A 17,984-nucleotide genomic window follows, 5' to 3' on the forward strand; every position below is an offset into this window, starting at 1 on the left:
ACGCCTCCCAAGCACCAGCCCACTGCCTATATCAGGGCTAAGGGCTCTTGATGAGCAATGAGGTAGGGTGCTGTGATATTTTCAGGAAGCTATGTAGAGCTGGTCCCTCTCCATCAGCCATGGTGCATACATCTGCCTGTGTTGCATAGAAAAGCAGAGATGTATTGAACAGGGAACCAGTGAAGGAAAAATAGAAGCAGATTAAACTTCAGAGGTAAGTCTCTCTAGGTTGTATAATAAGATCAAATCTTCAATACATGTACAGTTGCATTTTGGAATTAACAGTCCTATAGTTTCTTGTATTATATCAGACTATAAATATCATTCCAGCCCACTCCTTTCATAATAAATTATCTCTAAATGGCAACTGACATTTTATGTCTGCATAGTCACAAATAAATGTATAATTTAAAAAAAACACAAACGGTGCTCAAAATAAAACCTATTCTCTTATATATTCTACAAGCAGCTTTATAGTTCCTTTCTGGAGCCTGCAGGTAGTGCCACAACAAGTGAATAGCTGGATAGCCTGTTCAAAGCACATATGCCACACAAAAATGCGGCATGACATACATGTACAGTTCTATTAACCATGTTTTTACTTGGCTTCTAATGGAAGATCTATACATGATCTGCAAATCCCAATAGCTTCTACATGTATATAATTCACCAGGTGCTAAAAAGGTGTGACCACATGTTATCACAAGAAATTCTGGATGAACCCTCTGCACACTGCTATACACCCTTTCTAGCAAACTTTGTTTAAAAAAACAGGGACGTTTGGTTTACATATATTGTAATACATGTTTAAACTATTGGGATTTGAGCACAGGTATATCTTTCTATTTCATTCAAGGTCATTGGCCAGATCTGAACCTTGTAGCTTTCATACAACTTGTGCCTATCTGCCCCATATTTGCACCATATCAAATGGAGCATTTCCATTTTGCAGAAAATGAACTAGCCATTGAGGGATTACTTTACCAGACTCCAATATGTATTGTAATGTATTGTATGTGAATCAACAATCCTTTTTTTTTTCTTTCTTGCAAAGTTTGCTTGAAAGGGCATATATCAGTGTGCACCTGATGACTTATATGCATGTAGATCTCTTGGAATTTGAGCACAGTTATGTCTCATTGCTATTGCACTGACTAGAGGAATGCTGTCCTACATTCATGCCCTTTTATGCAAATACCGCATATGGGGAGAGAAAGGAGTGCTGGGAAATGTAGTCTCAGCATCTCTACATGCAGTACTATTACTTAGGCGGTAACATGCAATGCAGCATCAACCCATCTGCAAACACGATACAGGACAGGAAAGGGGCCAAAAATCATTGCATGACGAAGTGATTTACATTTCTCAACCTACTCTATACTACTGAAGAAATGCAACCTACTACCTACCAATAGTCTATCAACGCATTGAAAAGTTGTGGCAGGTTGCCTTGACCCATTTGGTTTTTGTGATTGAAAGCTGCTTGAAATTGCCTGTAAACTGTTGTGTGGGCGTGTGTTGTCAACATTAGTAGTATTCTTTGAATGTAATCACTTGTCCTTTCCCTTTCTTCTACAGAACACTGTGGAACAGTGGCAGATTGTCTTCTACATTGCTGCTGCCATTAATCTATTTGGAGCATTGTTCTTTGCAGCATTTGCCAGCGGTACAGTACAAGATTGGGCTGTGAGGACTAATAAAGCCCAGGGAAGCTGAAAACAAGCACTGACACTTTACATACACAAGATGCCTTGAAATGTCATTCATATAGACATTAATACTTTATTTTTAGTATTTGTATTACATTTGAAATTCAGGATGCAGCCTTATGGAGTTAAAGGGAAGGTATAGTGTATTTTCAGTGAGCTCATGTTTTACATTTAAGTGACACTAAAATCTGAATTTCTGGTTTAAAAAAAAAAAAAGTATATCTATATTCCTATTCAAATATGTATTTTTAATTCCAAAAGCTACTTGCTGTTGCTCTGTCTCTTCCAAATGCATTTTTCTTTTTGTTGGCTGCTTTGACCTGACTTCCTGGCTATGTTCCCACTGTAAGTAAGAGCGTAGCCACCCTCTGTCCCAAGATGGACTAGGGAATTTGAACTATGGGATTTATAGTGTGCATAGAGCAGTGCACATGTCCGCAACTAATGTGCACTGTTCCTTTCAAACATACAGAGAGTTGAGGGGGAAAAGGAGTGGTACAAGGAGACAGAAAAACCACAGTAAAACGATTTAATTAAAAATAGATTACATGAATGTTTATGGATTTTTTTTGAAAAAAAAGGATATGTTTTTAGTGTCACTTTAAAGTAATTTTTCATCATGACATTGTTTTTTCTTTTGTATATTCATGTTACTGGATTACATTTAGAGACCTGTAATAGATTTTATAATTTTTGAGATAAGACGTCTGCCCCTAGAAAATGCATTTTCCTTTTTACTGTAAAAAAAAAAAGTAGAAAATGCATTTTCAATTAGTGCGTTGGCTTGTATATTTTGCTTTATGAGAAGGAGCAGTAAAGCAAAACAATTATAGCACTGCAAAGCAGAACCTGCATATGTCATAAGCAAATATGGCTGTCTCATGTACATATGATGTAAACAAACACGAATCTTAAAGTAGAACTATAGGCAAAACCTTTTTTATTTTTTTTGCCATCTGTGTCCCATTGTGGAGATTTCCTTGCACTTCCTGTCCCATAGCCAAACCGGAAGTGAAAGGATATCCCTGCACATTAAGGGAATTCCTTGGGCCCCCCCAGGTCACCAGAACTAGTGTCCCCAGTGGAAGACTTCCCCTCTATTACTTTTCTGGGGACAACCCAAAATGTGGGATTTTCTTTTACTGTCACTGATGATGGTAAACAGGATAAATAGAAGGTGAATCTCCTTAAAGTGGTTGTAAACCCATGGGGGGGAAAAAATAAGCAACCTGCAAGGCAAAGGCATAATGAGCTAATATGCATAGCATACTAGCTCATTATAAATAACTTACCTGAGAACGAAGCCCCCGAAGTGGTCCTCCGTCTTCATATCTGCCGCTGCCATGGATCCCGGAGTGACTTCCGGGTCTCACTACTCCGGCGCTGTGATTCGCCGGAGCAGCGATGACGTCACTCCCGCGCATGCACACGGGAGCAGACATTCGCGAAGTATCGCCGCGATCTGCGGCCTGCCCAGTGTGCCTGCTCACCGCTGTCTTTTTGGAAATATCTCCTAAACCGTATAGGTTTAGGAGATATTACTTGAACCTACAGGTAAGCCTTAACCTAGGCTTACCTGTAGGTCAAAGTTGTTTGTAAGGGTTTACAACCACTTTAATGGGAACACAGACATCAATAAAAATTGACAGGCGTTCTAATCCCTCTCCACTCTATCAAAAACAAAAAAAAAGTTTTGCCTTTTAGTTATACTTTTCACAACATAAATTGATTCATAATTACCAGTCAATGATAATCAGAATCTACATGTTTATGTAGGAAAACCTTGAAATGACTATACGTTCCCTTTAATAAATCGATGTGCAATGCAACTGTCTCAGGAAGACCAGGTTTCAGTGAAAGGTGTGGAAACACTTATGATAAGGGAATATGTGTTATTTCTGCTGGACTTCAGCATTCTGCTCTAGTGTTTTGTGTCCTTCTCAGCATTTTCTTATATATTTATGTGTACAGGAAGTTAATGTGCAGTTTCCTGTTACAAAGCACAGCAGTTCCAAATATGCCATGCTTGCTTATTGTAATTGTAAAGGATCATTTTTTTATTTTTTATTAAATAACAAACATATCCTACCTACCTCCAATGTGCAGCTTATTTTGCACAGAGTGGTCCCGAACATCCTCTTCTGGGGTCCCCCGGCGCCTCCCCGCATCAGATCACCCCCTAGGACAGTGATGGCGAACCTTGGCACCCCTGATGTTTTGGAACTACATTTCCCATGATGCTCATGCACTCTGCAGTGTAGATGAGCATCATGGGAAATGTAGTTCTAAAACATCTGGAGTGCCGAGGTTCGCCATCACTGCCCTAGGAGAAGCGTTATCTTGAGGGGGTTACCAGTCGGACGTGCTCCCGAGTCCAGAATTTGCATCCATAGACACACACACAAATGCCGGACTCGGCCCCGTCCCCGCAGCGTTGGATTTGATTAACGGCATCGGGAGCCAATGGCTGCGCTGCTATCAATCTATCCAATCAAGAGCTGGGACCCCATGGAGAGGGGGACAGCGCGTCCCCGCCGAGGAGAGGAAGGGGCTCAGGTAAGTAAAGCTGGGAGGGTGGTGACTGCCAGGTGTTTTTTCACCTCAATGCATAGGATGCGTTAAGGTAAAAAAAAATACAAGGAACCACTTTAAGTGCCTTAGAGACTTTTTTTAATAGTGCAATCCATCCAGTATGACTGACTTCTAGAATGATTCATTATGTGGAGTAAAGGGAATGTGTTATCTGTAGTTGTGTAGTTAGTCAGTGACCATCTATAATAAGTAACCTGATATCACGACAGTTCATGTGCTGAAACTTTATTTATAATCCACACACATCTGTGGACACTGTTGTGTGTCAATAAAAGCAACCATGACAAACTATGGCTAAATTTGATCTTTTTCACATGCTGTATAATTGTGTGTGATTAAAAGTTATGGGCAAAGTAAGGAAGAAATGCACACTTTGGTTTACATCCATATATTTATATGCTAGCTAGCAGTGCAAATATTTGTATATGGTTTTCTTTCAGGACATTGAATGATATCAGAGATCTTGTACAATAATGTACATTACTTGAAACACACTTTTTTAAGCATACATACAACAGATGATGAAGGCTACGGGAAATACCCTGTAGGCATATGAAGTACCTCTAAAATAACAGACCCTCAATTTGGGCCAAGTTGTGTTCAGTCTTGGTGAAAATGTCAAATTTATTTGGTGCTTTATTTACAAACAAAATGGGAAAATAATACCTCTCACCCTGGTCTGGCATGTTTTCCTAGGTGAGGGGGACATCACTGTTTTTTTTTTTTTTTTTTTTTTTCCTGGGATACTTAGAAGGCTGAAGATCCCAAATACTGTGTACATGCACTTCTATGATGGGCAGATGTTTTATTCCCAGCCTTTCTAGAAAAATACCTAACAACGTCACCTTGCCTAGGCGAGCATATGCTGAAAGCCAGGTGTTAAGTTTTTTTTTGTTTTGTTTTTTTGTTAGCTTTAAATGTGCCTTTTTTTATATATATATTTAGGAGACGGGGGCTAGTTGTAACCATATATTCAACAGAATTCAGTAAATCCCTACCAACACTTTTCTAGCTCAATGGCTTTTTAAAATGGCCTGCGCCAGATTAACATCCTTTTCTGTAACTTTACTGATGCAGATTCAGGTAGCTCCTTATGTCTCTTTTACAAAGTTGTGCTATTAATGTACCAAATTCAAACAGAATTGCCTCCAGTTTTTTATTTTATTTACAAACTGGTGTTAAGACCTACTCTAAAGTGTTCAGAGACTGGCAGAGTGCCAGACTTGCTGCCACTACCCCTTCCCTGTCACTGATTAATAAGTTCACCTTTCATAACATGTTACACCTATAGTTGGGGTGTAACATGTTATTAACTGACCAGCCCTCCTCTTGCCCCCAAGCCCCTGTTGTTACAGTGGGCCTAGGATCTTCTCCCCGCACCCGCTGTTTCAATTTTAAAATTGTTCTGTGAATGGGAGAAGTACAACTGTCATTGCAGCTGACAGCTTGCAGTTCTCAATGAACTACCAGGGCACTGATGGGCGCTCTAGGTAGTTAATTGAATCATCCCGCCATTCAGTAACTGCCTGCCCATTCAATGTATGGGTAGACAACTACACATACAGTCTGCAGGAGCCTGATATGGTGCACTTCTCCATTAAGGACTTCAGCTTCACATCGAAAAGTCAGTAATTTCAATTGAAAAAGCCCATGGCGTGCAAAATACACCCAAAAAACTTCCACCCGGTGCATAAAAAAAGTGCACACACATAAAGAGTGACACACTAAAAAGTGCAGAAGGGTGTCTGATGTCCTCCCTAGGAAGGACCATACCCTGATCCCCCGGGGCGTTAGGCTCCAGACAGGGACTGAGGTACCAGACTCATCTAGTGGTCATCTAGCCGAAGCCGGACGACCTCCTTTCCCCGGGAGGTCTGCCGAAACAGAACCTACTAGGTACTATGGGGCTTCCCTGAAGGTAGGCCCCCCAATAGAGGGCAGACCAAGCCAGAAGGCCTATGTCCACCCTCCCACAAGACTTTCAGGATGGGTCCGGGGACCAACACCCTACTCATCTAAACGTGAAAGTGACAAACGTGACACACACACATAAATAAAATAAATAAAAAGTGAGGAAAGGGATAGTGTAGAGGAGAGTGAAAGTGTGACCATTGTGTAATACAATGGCCAGGCCCTCCGGCCAGGAATCAAAAATTCCCCTGGTCCTAGCCAAAAGGCCGGGCCCTAGAGGCAGGTGTAAAAAAGCGTGTTGTATGGTGACATGACCAAGGTGCCAAATATCAAAGTGCAAGCACAGTGAACATAAGGCACCCCTGGACTGCCACTCCAGGGGCACATCACCATGGGCTTTTCAACAGAAGCATTCCTGACCCCCAGCCCAGACCACGACAGCCCCCACTCCAGGCAGAAAGGCATGGAGATCCAGGAGCTTAGTGAGACCCTTTGCCATCAGGTCACACCCTCGCTCCCATCACTCCTACCTAATTACATTCGGGAAGTACAGGCCGTTCCCCCGGTGGGAGAAAGGGGAACAAACGTTCCCTCCCGAAAAACTGACTGGAGCTAAAGCTGCCACAATCCAAGCCAGAAGGCCAGGGTCCCCTCCCTGGCGCGAAAAGCCAGTAATGCTACAGTAGACCGAGCCTGACAGGGAAGCTGAGACACTAGATCCCCCCCCCCCCCCCATCACAGCCCTTCACTCCTTGTAATTGATGGCAGGCAGTGGGTGGATTATGTAGCCAATAGCAGGCTGTTTATCAGCTAAGAATCCACCCACTGATTGCTGTCAATCACAGGATGAGCAGACTTTATATGGAACTGGTGTTCCTGAATCCCCAATCCACCCCTCCAGATACAAAATTCCCTGCCTCTGTGCTCTGCGTGTGACAGCTGCAGTAGTGGGAAGAAAGTGCAGTTGTGCGGGGCCTGGAGTGTCAGTATGGACACTCCAGCCCCAATGCCCCTCTGCACATAGTGTATGCTACCTCAGATTCATGCACCAGTCTATAACAGGCACATGAATGTGTCGCTCACTCTTGACATTTATTGTGTGAAGTCGGAAGAATGTCTCAGTATTGGCTTATAGCAATTATATAAATATAATCTTAACTTACACTAATACCATAACATGGAACAAAATATAATGCACCAGTAAAATAAAGCATTTTGTGCAATATGTGTTTAAAAATACAATATACTATTTTTTTTTTTTTTTTTTTTTATAGGAGTGAACCAAAGTGTACATTTTACTGTGTGTTAAATGACATTCCTCTGCATAATACCTTTCTGACTAAACTAATACTAAATACTTACTGTGGGCTCATGCCTTGTTCAGTGGAGTAATATGGGCAAAGTGCTAAATTATCTATAGATTGATTATTGTACCCAAGCCATGGTCTGCAATTCTACCACAAGGTGGCAGTGTAATCATACAGTAGATTAGTGTACCTTTCAGTTCTGCTCCATAATGGTGTAATTGTGGTCACGAAAAATCTCCAGATTCATTTGTACAGTTGCAAATTGTTTTTGTTTGAATGTTTGCAGAAAGATGCAGAATGACACTAAAACGTAATAAACATTTCTAAGATAAATGATTGACTCATTTTTAATGGGGTTTTAAAAGCATTTGTAAATAATTGGAACCAATCGCTGGCAAAAAAGACAGTGCTTTAATAATAATGTATAGTGCAGTGTTTCTACACATTACCACAAGGTTTCTTACAGCAGTAATGCTGGGTACACAATGTGTGTGTTTATTTTTTTTATTTTTTTGTTTTTGTTTTTTCAACCAGTGGGCTAAAAGGGAAAAAAAAAACCTCAATATTATGCATATACATAAGCAAAGTGGACACGTGAATCCTCCCTGCTGTGCTATTATATTCTGACAGCGAGTACTTCAAGCCAGAATAACACTAATCAGCACTGTAGCAGACTGGCTGCAAGCTGCTGATTGATGTTTGTTTGTTTTTTGTTTTGTTTTTTTAATCGGGACCGCTCTGCAGGACCTGTTAATATGGGAGAACTACACACAGATTGGAATCTGACCATTAGATTTTCAATCCATTTGTACCCAGCTTTAGGCCTAAACCACGAGAGATTTGTGAAGCCCCACTGCAGGAATTACAAAAAAATAAATGGAAATCTGGGGATTAGGAAAAGAATGTAATACCTTACTGCCCACTCTGGCAGGCTCCCTCTATCTGTGTGACCTGTATCCCAAAGCCTTTTCTATGTGTAGCGCCCGCTCCCGAAGAGCATGCGCTATGTGTTTTTGAAATTTAATGTTAAACCTAAACTGCAGTTTGGGTATAATTACTCCAAATTTTGACCTCAGCTTCAGTCTGACTAGACTATAGGGTGTTCGGCCTGGCCATGGGGGGGGGGGGGGGGGGGCACTGTCTCTTTTGGCAGCCATGGAAACACAGTCTGGTTGGGTGCTTTAAGTTTACTTTCTCTCTGAGTCAGCCCAGTGGGAGTGTCACTCTTGCTGTGCTTTCTGGGAGAGGGTACTTAAGATATGGAGGTCACATGGTTCGGGGTTTCCGGTCCAGAAGTGTGTTCTGACTCCATGATCCTGATCCTCCTGACCAGCCCCCAGGACGCCAATGGCCTGGGGTGCAGATCCACCTGACTTTGTCTCGGGGCTGACTAGCCCAAGGCAAGGAGACTAAAGCAAAGATTCGGAGGTGGTCCGGTGCCTTCTCAGGTTGTGGAGAGGACCAGCGACTTTGTAGTTATCCAGGGGAGGACTCTTCAGAAGAAGGCCACGCAAAGGTTGGCTTCTTAACAAGAGCCTGGTAAAGCTGAAGGGCCTAAGGGAATCCAATCTCGTGTGGTATCGCCGGACCAGCTGCAAGTTACTGGTACCACACGAGTGTTCTGTAAGTTTTCTAGTTTCCTGTACATGTTCTACAACAAAGGTCTGTGGCAGAGACTTGTTCCTGACTCAAGCACCTTGTTGGCTGCTAGGCCTGGTGAGAGAAGGACTATCCAACTAGGGTGAAGATCCAGCTGTGAATGGCTATTCTCTGGATTTTATCCAAAGTAAGAAAGTTCTTTTATTACTGGCTTTGACACTGAGTACCTGGACTTTTCACCCAAACCCTCTGATCCTATACTGAGAGACTGTTGTTTAACTACGTTTTTGCAAATAAAAATCCCTTCGGTCTCTGTAGTTTCTGGGCATCTACCACGGGAAACCCCTAGACGTAAATCGAGATGAAGAAGGTAGCTGTAAGCCCATTAAAATCAGCCGTTCCTTCGGGGGTCAGTGCTACATATAAGACAGTCTGGGCCTTGGTTACACAATTGTATCATCAAATAGAGTACAGAGCCCATAGCCCTGCATTGTACACCAATGGGCCCTTCTATAAGCCAGAGGAGAGCACTGGAGCCTGCCAGAGCAAAGAGTAAGGTAAATGTTACACTGTATTATTCATCCTCCAGAGTTTACCCTCCAGTGCAGGGTGTTTACAGTGGTGTGAAAAAGTGTTTGCCCCCTTCCTCATTTCCTGTTCCTTTGCATGTTTGTCACACTTAAGTGTTTCGGAACATCAAACCAATTTAAACAATAGTCAAGGACAACAAAAGTAAACACAAAATGCAATTTGTAAATGAAGGTGTTTATTATTAAAGGTGAAAAAAAATCCAAACCATGATGGCCCTGTGTGAAAAAGTGATTGCCCCCTAAACCTAATAACTGGTTGGGCCACCCTTAGCAGCAACAACTGCAACCAAGCGTTTGCGATAACGTGCAATGAGGCTTTTACAGCGTCCTGGAGGAATTTTGGCCCACTCATCTTTGCAGAATTGTCCTAATTCAGTTACATTAGAGGGTTTTCGAGCATGAACGGCCTTTTTAAGGTCATACCACAACATCTCAATAGGATTCAGGTCAGGACTTTGGCTAGGCCACTCCAAAGTCTTCATTTTGTTTTTCTTCAGCCATTCGGTGGTGGACTTGCTGGTGTGTTTAGGATCATTGTCCTGCTGCAGAACCCAAGTTCGTTTCAGCTTGAGTACACGAACAGATGGTCGGACATTCTCCTTCAGGATCTCTTGGTAGACAGCAGAATTCATAGTTCCTTTTATCACGGCAAGTCTTCCAGGTCCTGAAGCAGCAAAACAGCCCCAGACCATCACACTACCACCACCATATTTTACTGTTGGTATAATGTTCTTTTTATGAAATGCAGTGTTCCTTCTACGCCAGATATACTTGGACACACACCTTCCAAAGAGTTCCACTTTTGTCTCATCGGTCCACAGAATGTTGTCCCAAAAGTCTTGGGGATCATCAAGATGTGTTGTGGAGAAATTGAGACGAGCTTTGATGTTCTTTTTGCTCAGCAGTGGTTTTCTCCTTGGAACTCTGCCATGCAGGCCATTTTTGCCCAGTCTTTTCCTGATGGTGGAGGCATGGACGCTGACCTTAACTGAGGCAAGTGAGGCCTGCAGTTCCTTGGACGTTGTTGTGGGGTCTTTTGTGACCTCTTGGATGAGTCGTCGCTGCGCTCTTGGGGTAATTTTGGGCGGCCGGCCACTCCTGGGAAGGTTCACCACTGTTCCATGTCTTCGCCATTTGTGGATAATGGCTCTCACTGTGGTTCGCTGGATTCCCAAAGCTTTGGAAATGGCTTTATAACCCTTTCCAGACTGATAGATCTCAATTACTTTCTTTCTCAATTGTTCCTGAATTTCTTTGGGTCTCGGCATGATGTGTAGCTTTTAAGGATCTTCTGGTGGACCTTACTGTGTCAAGCAGCTCCTATTATTTAAGTGATGCCTTGATTGTGAACAGGTGTGGCAATAATCAGGCCTGGGTGTGGCTAGAGAAATTGAACTCAGGTGTGGACAACCACAGTTATAGTATGTTTTAACAAGGGGGGGCAATCACTTTTTCACACAGGGCCATGATGGTTTGGATTTTTTTTCACCTTTAATAATAAACACCTTCATTTACAAATTGCATTTTGTGTTTACTTGTGTTGTCCTTGACTATTGTTTAAATTGGTTTGATGTTCCGAAACACTTAAGTGTGACAAACATGCAAAGGAACAGGAAATGAGGAAGGGGGCAAACACTTTTTCACACCACTGTATTTGTATCCCGGACATAGGCTTTCAAGTATAACAAACATTATTTTTTATTTTATTTTTTGCTTGGAGTGGGGTAGCACTCCTGTCAGTTTTTACCAAAGTGAAGGGGTGCTTTTATTTTTTTTTGCTTAAGTAGGGGGAATGCTAGAACCCTTGTCACCATTTTTATTGTTGCCCTAGAACAGAAAGTGAGATGAAATCTCTGGAATGATGACCAATGGATCAAAATATTTGTTTAGCAGGGGCCAATTTCAATCCATGTGATCGATCAATCAGCTTATGTTGCACTGATTTGTTGGAGAAAAAGCCGTTCGATCAGAAGCTTCTGTGTATTCGGACAGAGGAGGAGTCTTCCTGCTGTCAGAATACAATAGTGCAGTATTGTATGTGTGGCTTGGGGAATCTGTTCCATTTTTTTTTCAGCCCGCTGGCTAAACATTAAAAAAAAAAAAAAAGTTGCTCATGTATGGGAATGTAACCTGTGTGATTTGGTTCCAATATCCAAGCCTGTTATAATTACATCATTTATTGCATTGGTTTCAGTAATCACAAATCTTAAGTCGTTCACCTAGTTAAGATAAGTGGTAAGTCAGTATGAGTTGACTAAATGCTGTCAGTTTGGCAATATAAAACCATGAAGTAGCCATGATTTTAAAATTAAGTCGTGTTTCCAGGATTTTTTTTTCTAGACAAGGGCTTACTTTGGTTTATTTGGTATATACGTGTTTATTTGGTATGGTCTAGACAAGGAAGTCCTTGTCTAGAAAAAAAAAATCCTTAGGCATTTGGTCATGTAATCATTAGTGCAAGAGTATTGCCCAATCTGAACTCTGATCTTGCCTTCAGCAGAGTTCACATGATTAAATGCTTAGGTGTGTGTCGCATATTTGGCTACCACATGGTCCTGGAATATTTTTCATATAAGACCGCTAAAACCCAAATTACAAAAAAGTTGGGACGTTGTATAAAAACGGAATACAATGATTTGCAAATCTCAAACCCATACTTTATTAACAATAGAAAACATATCAAATGTTTAAACTGAGAAATTATGTACTAAAAAAAAAGTTGTTGAAATTGATGGCAATAGCATGCCTCAGTTGGGACAGGGCAACAAAAATCTGGCAAAGTACAGCCCCAATTCCAAAAAAGTCGGGTCAGGGCCATGTTTACCACAGTATAGCATCCTACCTTTTTTTTAACAACACTCTGTAAGCATCTGGGACCTGAGCAGGCCAGTTGCTGAAGTTTTGGGAGAGGAATGTTCTATTCTTGCTTGAGCATTGCTCTAAAACGTGGGTTCATCTTTAGCATTGATGGACCCCTGCCAGATGTGTAAGCTGCCCATTTCATACGCACTGATGTGCCCCCGTGCAATCAGAGATGCAGGCTTTTGAGTGCTGATAAGCAGGAAGGTCCCTCTTCTCTCTAGTCCAGAGGACGGGACACCCATGATTGCCAAAAAAAAATAATTAAATTTCGATCTGCCTGACCACAACTGTTTTCCACTTTGCAACAGACCATTTTAAATGAGCTTTGGTGCGGTTTTCATAACCACACCAAGAGGTGCAGCATGCAGGACTTTTAAAACACATTGCACCTGCAGCGCAGTGGTGTGAAGAGTCTCATAGGTTTAAGGCTCGGTTCACACTTATGCACATTGAATGCAGCTTTCCTCACATCCAATTCGCATGTCAGGAGAGTGACTGGCTCGCTATAATGGACCTGGTTCCCATACCTCCAGGGCGGCCGCAGTCCCCACTGGAAAAAGGGTCCTGTGTGTCTTGGCTTTTCAGGCCCGAATTCGGGCAAAAATTTTGGACCTGATTCGCCCCTGAAACGAAGAACAGGGACACACCGGACCCCCTGCTGCAAGCCATGGCTGCAGCTGGTGTAAACCTGGCCTTAAAGGGAAACCTTTTCTTGCATTTTTCTTGCAAGGTAAAAATGTATCCGTGTAAAAGGGCCCTAAAGCCGGCCATAAATTAATCAAATCTTGTCCGGTTCAGCTGTCAACAATTTCAAAATTACAAAAATTCTATTTTATCTTTTTTTTTTTTTTTTTTCTTTAAAATGGTACATATTCTCCGTTTTAAATGCTTGATATATTTTCTATTTTGAATAAAATATGAGTTTGAGACTTTCAAATCATTGCATTTTGTTTTTTGCATTCTGTTTTTATGTAGATTTTACAAAGCGTCCCAACTTTTTTGTAATAGGGGTTGCATATCTGAATACGTATTTTAGCATATTTGCATTTTAAAGCTGAACTCTGGGGGGGGGATCTGTTTTTGGAGACTTGCTATGGAAGTTGGATCGTGCCACTTCTATTGATGGATGATAGTTTGTGAAAAAAAAAAAAAGTTTGTTTTCATCCCAGACACATTGTATATGCCAAACTCTCAGCACGGAGACTTATAGTTCTGGTTCTCATATGTTGGGTTGCGTGTTCTCCAACTTCTTTTCCCTTCCTATTTACAACATTTTTTGTATTCTTTTCATATAATACAAGGAGTTCTGTGAAAGGACAAAAGGAGATTGTAGCATTCACCTGCCCCTCATCTATTCACAGAGCACCTTGTATTATATGAAAGGAATTAAGCACATTTTGTAAATGGAGGGGGGGGGGAGGGAGAGGAAGGTGGAGAGCGAGTGATTTACTGTTATTCACTGTACTAGAGTCAGTACTTTCAATTTCAGCGGCAGAAATTCTGTGCTTGCAGTAGTGTCTGGGGTGAATGTAACTAATAGTTGTGTGTTAAAACAGCCACTTGTAGTCTTCATAAGAAACACATGTGAGAGGGTGACAATGTAGGAGCACAGTTTGGAGTAAGAGACAAGAATGATGTCACCCTCTATTAAGAAATGCCTGTGCAAGGACCTTCATGGCACCTAAATGAGTTCTAAAGCCTTGTACACACGGTCGGAGAATCCGTCGGAATGTGTCCTATCGGACCGTGTTGTCGGATAATCCGACTGTGTTTGGTATGCATCGGACTGATTCCGTCGGAACCAATTTTCCAACTTGTTGGAAATATTTTCCGACCAACTGGTTCGATCGGACATACTCCGATCATGTGTAGAGAATTTTGATCGGACAAAGTGCCACGCATGCTCAGATCAAATTCCTACATCAAAGCTATTGGCTACTAGCCTGAACGTAGTCCCATCGTAACGAAATTACGTCATCACGTTCTGAATGATCGGATTTTTCGACAACTTAGTCCGACTGTGTGTATGCAACAGTTTCGGACAAGATCCGACGGATTTGGTTGTCGAAATCTCCGACTGTGTGTACAGGGGCTAAGTGTTTGGTTATACAGGTAGGTTGTGCCTCTCCAGAATGGAGTTTCTTTCCTTGGTTTATAATGGCTAAAATGTCTGAGGCATGTATAGAAAGTGGCTCTTTTTCGGATTGGGATAGGTGTAAAAAAAAAAAAAAAAGGCAACTGCCCTGCTGTTTTACTGCCCCCTGGCATCCCACCAGGGCCGTCTTTAAGGCAGGGCAAAAGGGGCAGCTGCCCTGGGCCCTCTCATTGTTGTGGGGCCCAAAACAGCTGCCTCATACTTGCCAACTATCCCAGTTTACATTCCCTTGAAGTTTTAGTCCTGTGCTGCTACTAATGCTGCCCAGCTCTGCCCTATTGTTGTGTACAGATGACTCATCTGCAGACCTGTGTTTACATGTAAATATTGGCATTCATATGTAAATAGCAGTGACATGCATATGTAAATGGCTGAGGCCAACTGCATTGATATGTAAATAAAGGCAGCATTCATAGGTATTTCATGACCCCCTGCAGTGAGGAGAAGATGTGCTGTAACCTATAGCAACCAGTGAGCAGTATTACTGTACAGCAATCTCTAGCAGCCAATCAACAAGCAGAAATGTGATGTAACCTCTAGCAACTAATCAGTGAGCCTTAAGGAGTGCTGTAACCTCTAGCAACCAGTCAGTAAGCAGTAATGATATGCTGTAACCTGTGGCAACCAATCGCAATCGCTGCCTAATCTGATACAGTAAACTGATTTTAAGTCTAGCTGCTATTTATTGTATGTCTCAGAGAAGGTGGAGAGTGAAATTGCATGGGGGGAGAGGGGCCCTAAGAAAATTGTGCCCAGGGTCCAATCACTATTAAAGACGGCCCTGCATCCCACCCAGATTGTAACCTTGTAACAATACAGGCAGATGGGGCTATACACATGCCACAGCCATGATGCTGTACTTTGTCGCGAAGGCACTTGCAGGGGTGGAGAGTTGTGCCAAACTCGCCTATTGAGTTTAATGGGGCTGCAATGCAACTGCATCCAAAAGCAAGATGGCTGCAGGAATCCCTCTGCTGGGACATTGGATTCTGACAGGGGACACTCTTTGCTGCTAAAATAAAATTGGTGTGTCAGCTGCTGATCATAGAAGGTATTCCAGTGGGTCAGTTCGATATAAGCCTATCTAGCCCAGTGAACACGTTTTGACAGTCAGTGTTGCCCATCAAACTCTGCATTTAAAAAATGACATGGCTGTGGCATATGTACAGCTATGTCAGGCATTTGAGTGGGCGGCCCCTGCACTTTCCTTGTCCCCTTGGATTTTGACCAAGTCGATCAGGTCAGCAAGTGGCTCAGCGGTGCCAGGGAAGCTGCTTGTAACACTCCCCTGTCATTCAATCAAGTTAGGCTGTCCCTCTGGGATCTTCAATATCTCTCCCAATTGTAGCTGAAGTTGGTGGGTGGAGCTGGGGGATGCCTCCTACACTCCTCCTCCCAAAGACTCAAGCTGAGGAGGAGAGACCACAGCAGCCCCGGGAGTGTCTGTATCTAGCAATGCTGTAAGTCACAGCATACTGCACTAACCTGCCACTATACCGCCCTATACTACCCAAACCTGCCACTATACTGCCCTATACTACCAAAACCTGCCAAACAGTGCCCATAGTAGCCAATCATATTTTATCCTTATTTTATCTATCACAGTCATATTAATGAAATATACTCTGTTAATATTAACCAGATCCCGCCCGGCCTATAGCAGATTGATGGCTGGTGCATCTGTTATCCTGATCGGGCATCATTTGACATCCTTCAGTATGTGCCACTACTGCGCGCACCGGGGTTGTGCAACGCAGCGATCGAGGATGAGGCGTGGCCCTCGCACACAGCCCATCCCCGATCAGGGTAAATAGCCACTGACATTGGCTGTTTACCACGTGATCGGCTGTGTTTAATTACAGCTGGTCACAACAGTAAACACAAGCAATTACGAGCTGTTCTCGGCTTCTTCTCCTCACACACCAATCGTGTGAGGAGAAGAGTTGGAGAACAGTTAGTGATTGCCATTGTACCTTATTATTACACAGTACTGTGCACCACATGCTAGGTGAGAGTGCTAATCACTATACCACTGTGCCACAGATATATCACACAATGCATTAGTCCTGCCATCAGTGATCTGTCACAGCTCATCAATGATCTGTCATCTCTGCCTGCTGCCTCTACTGACTATGGACAGTTTTGCTGCCTGGACGATTCCTTTTGCTGTCGCTGACCACATCCCTGCCTGGACCGATGCTCTCCTTTGTGGACTACTGTACTACTAATGCCACAGGTAATCTTTTGTTTACCCATTGCTCAGCAGAATGTATTTTGGGGTGTAATTGGTATGTACATGCTATGTGTTAGAAATATGAAGGGCCTTCAAAAGTGTGATGGGTAGTTGGAAAATTAGATGTGTAATTTATGCTCCTAGAATGCCTGAAGGTGGCAGCTTGGATGTTGGGGCTCTGTATGTGGCCAGGCTGTGCAAAAGTCTCGCAGATGTGGTATAACCATACTCAGGAGGAGTAGCAGAATGCATTTTGGGGTGAATGTATGCTATGTGTTAGTAATATCATCATCTAAATTTTGTGTAAAAAAATAAATAAATAAATAAATAAATGTTTTTCATTTTTCCCCACACTTTCCAAAAACTTGTGGAAAAAATTACATGTTCAAAAGACTCATAGAATATATGTTGGGGTGTTTGCTTTCCAAAATTGGGTCATTTTATGGGTGTTTCCATTGTCCCGGTGCTCCATTGCCTTCAAAACTGTGATAGGTAGTCAGGAAATTTGATGCATCATTTACAGTATGTAGCAGTATAAATTTTGAACTTTGAAGCAAAATAAGGATCAGTGCCCATCTGCAGCCCCCACCATTAGCCCATCACAATGCAGACTGATCAGTGCATGGAGATTAGAGGTGCCAGATTACACAAAGCAGGGATCTCCCGTTTACTCAGCAGCCAGTGTAATACGAAGTCCTGGCTCCTATGATAGACAGAACACTGGTCCAATGGCAGGACATGTGACGTCTATCATAGGAGCAAGTCCAGGAGGTGGGACTTCGTACTACAGCAGCCGCTGAGTAAATAAGAGATCCCCACTCTGTGCAGTCTGGCAGCTCTCGCCCCGCTTCCCCTTTGAGGCAGCCCAGGTAAAATATCAGTGTATAACACGCACACATGATTTGCTCTCTATTTTCAGGGGGAAAAGTGTGTTATATGCCAATAAATACAGAACTTATTTGCAAAATTTTAAATATGTAATAATATATAATTATACATTTTCATTATTTTTTCGCTTATATCGCA

The 17,984-nt window shown here is 42.4% G+C and overlaps 1 protein-coding gene across 1 annotated transcript in view; it reads left to right on the top strand.

Annotated features, from left to right (window-relative positions):
- The window catches only part of SLC17A5 (solute carrier family 17 member 5), an 80,307-nt gene extending 72,455 nt beyond the window's left edge, over positions 1–7,852 (top strand). The window contains exon 11 of the mRNA XM_077487382.1: positions 1,579–7,852. Coding sequence (XP_077343508.1) covers positions 1,579–1,716 — 138 coding nt within the window. The 3' untranslated portion in view covers positions 1,717–7,852. The remainder of the gene's footprint in view (positions 1–1,578) is intronic.
- Positions 7,853–17,984: the final 10,132 nt, after the last annotated feature.

The sequence above is a fragment of the Lithobates pipiens genome, unplaced genomic scaffold (assembly GCF_037356315.1).
Source record: "Lithobates pipiens isolate NorthernLeopardFrog02 unplaced genomic scaffold, aLitPip1_a1.2 Scaffold_18, whole genome shotgun sequence".
In the NCBI taxonomy this organism is placed as follows: domain Eukaryota; kingdom Metazoa; phylum Chordata; class Amphibia; order Anura; family Ranidae; genus Lithobates; species Lithobates pipiens.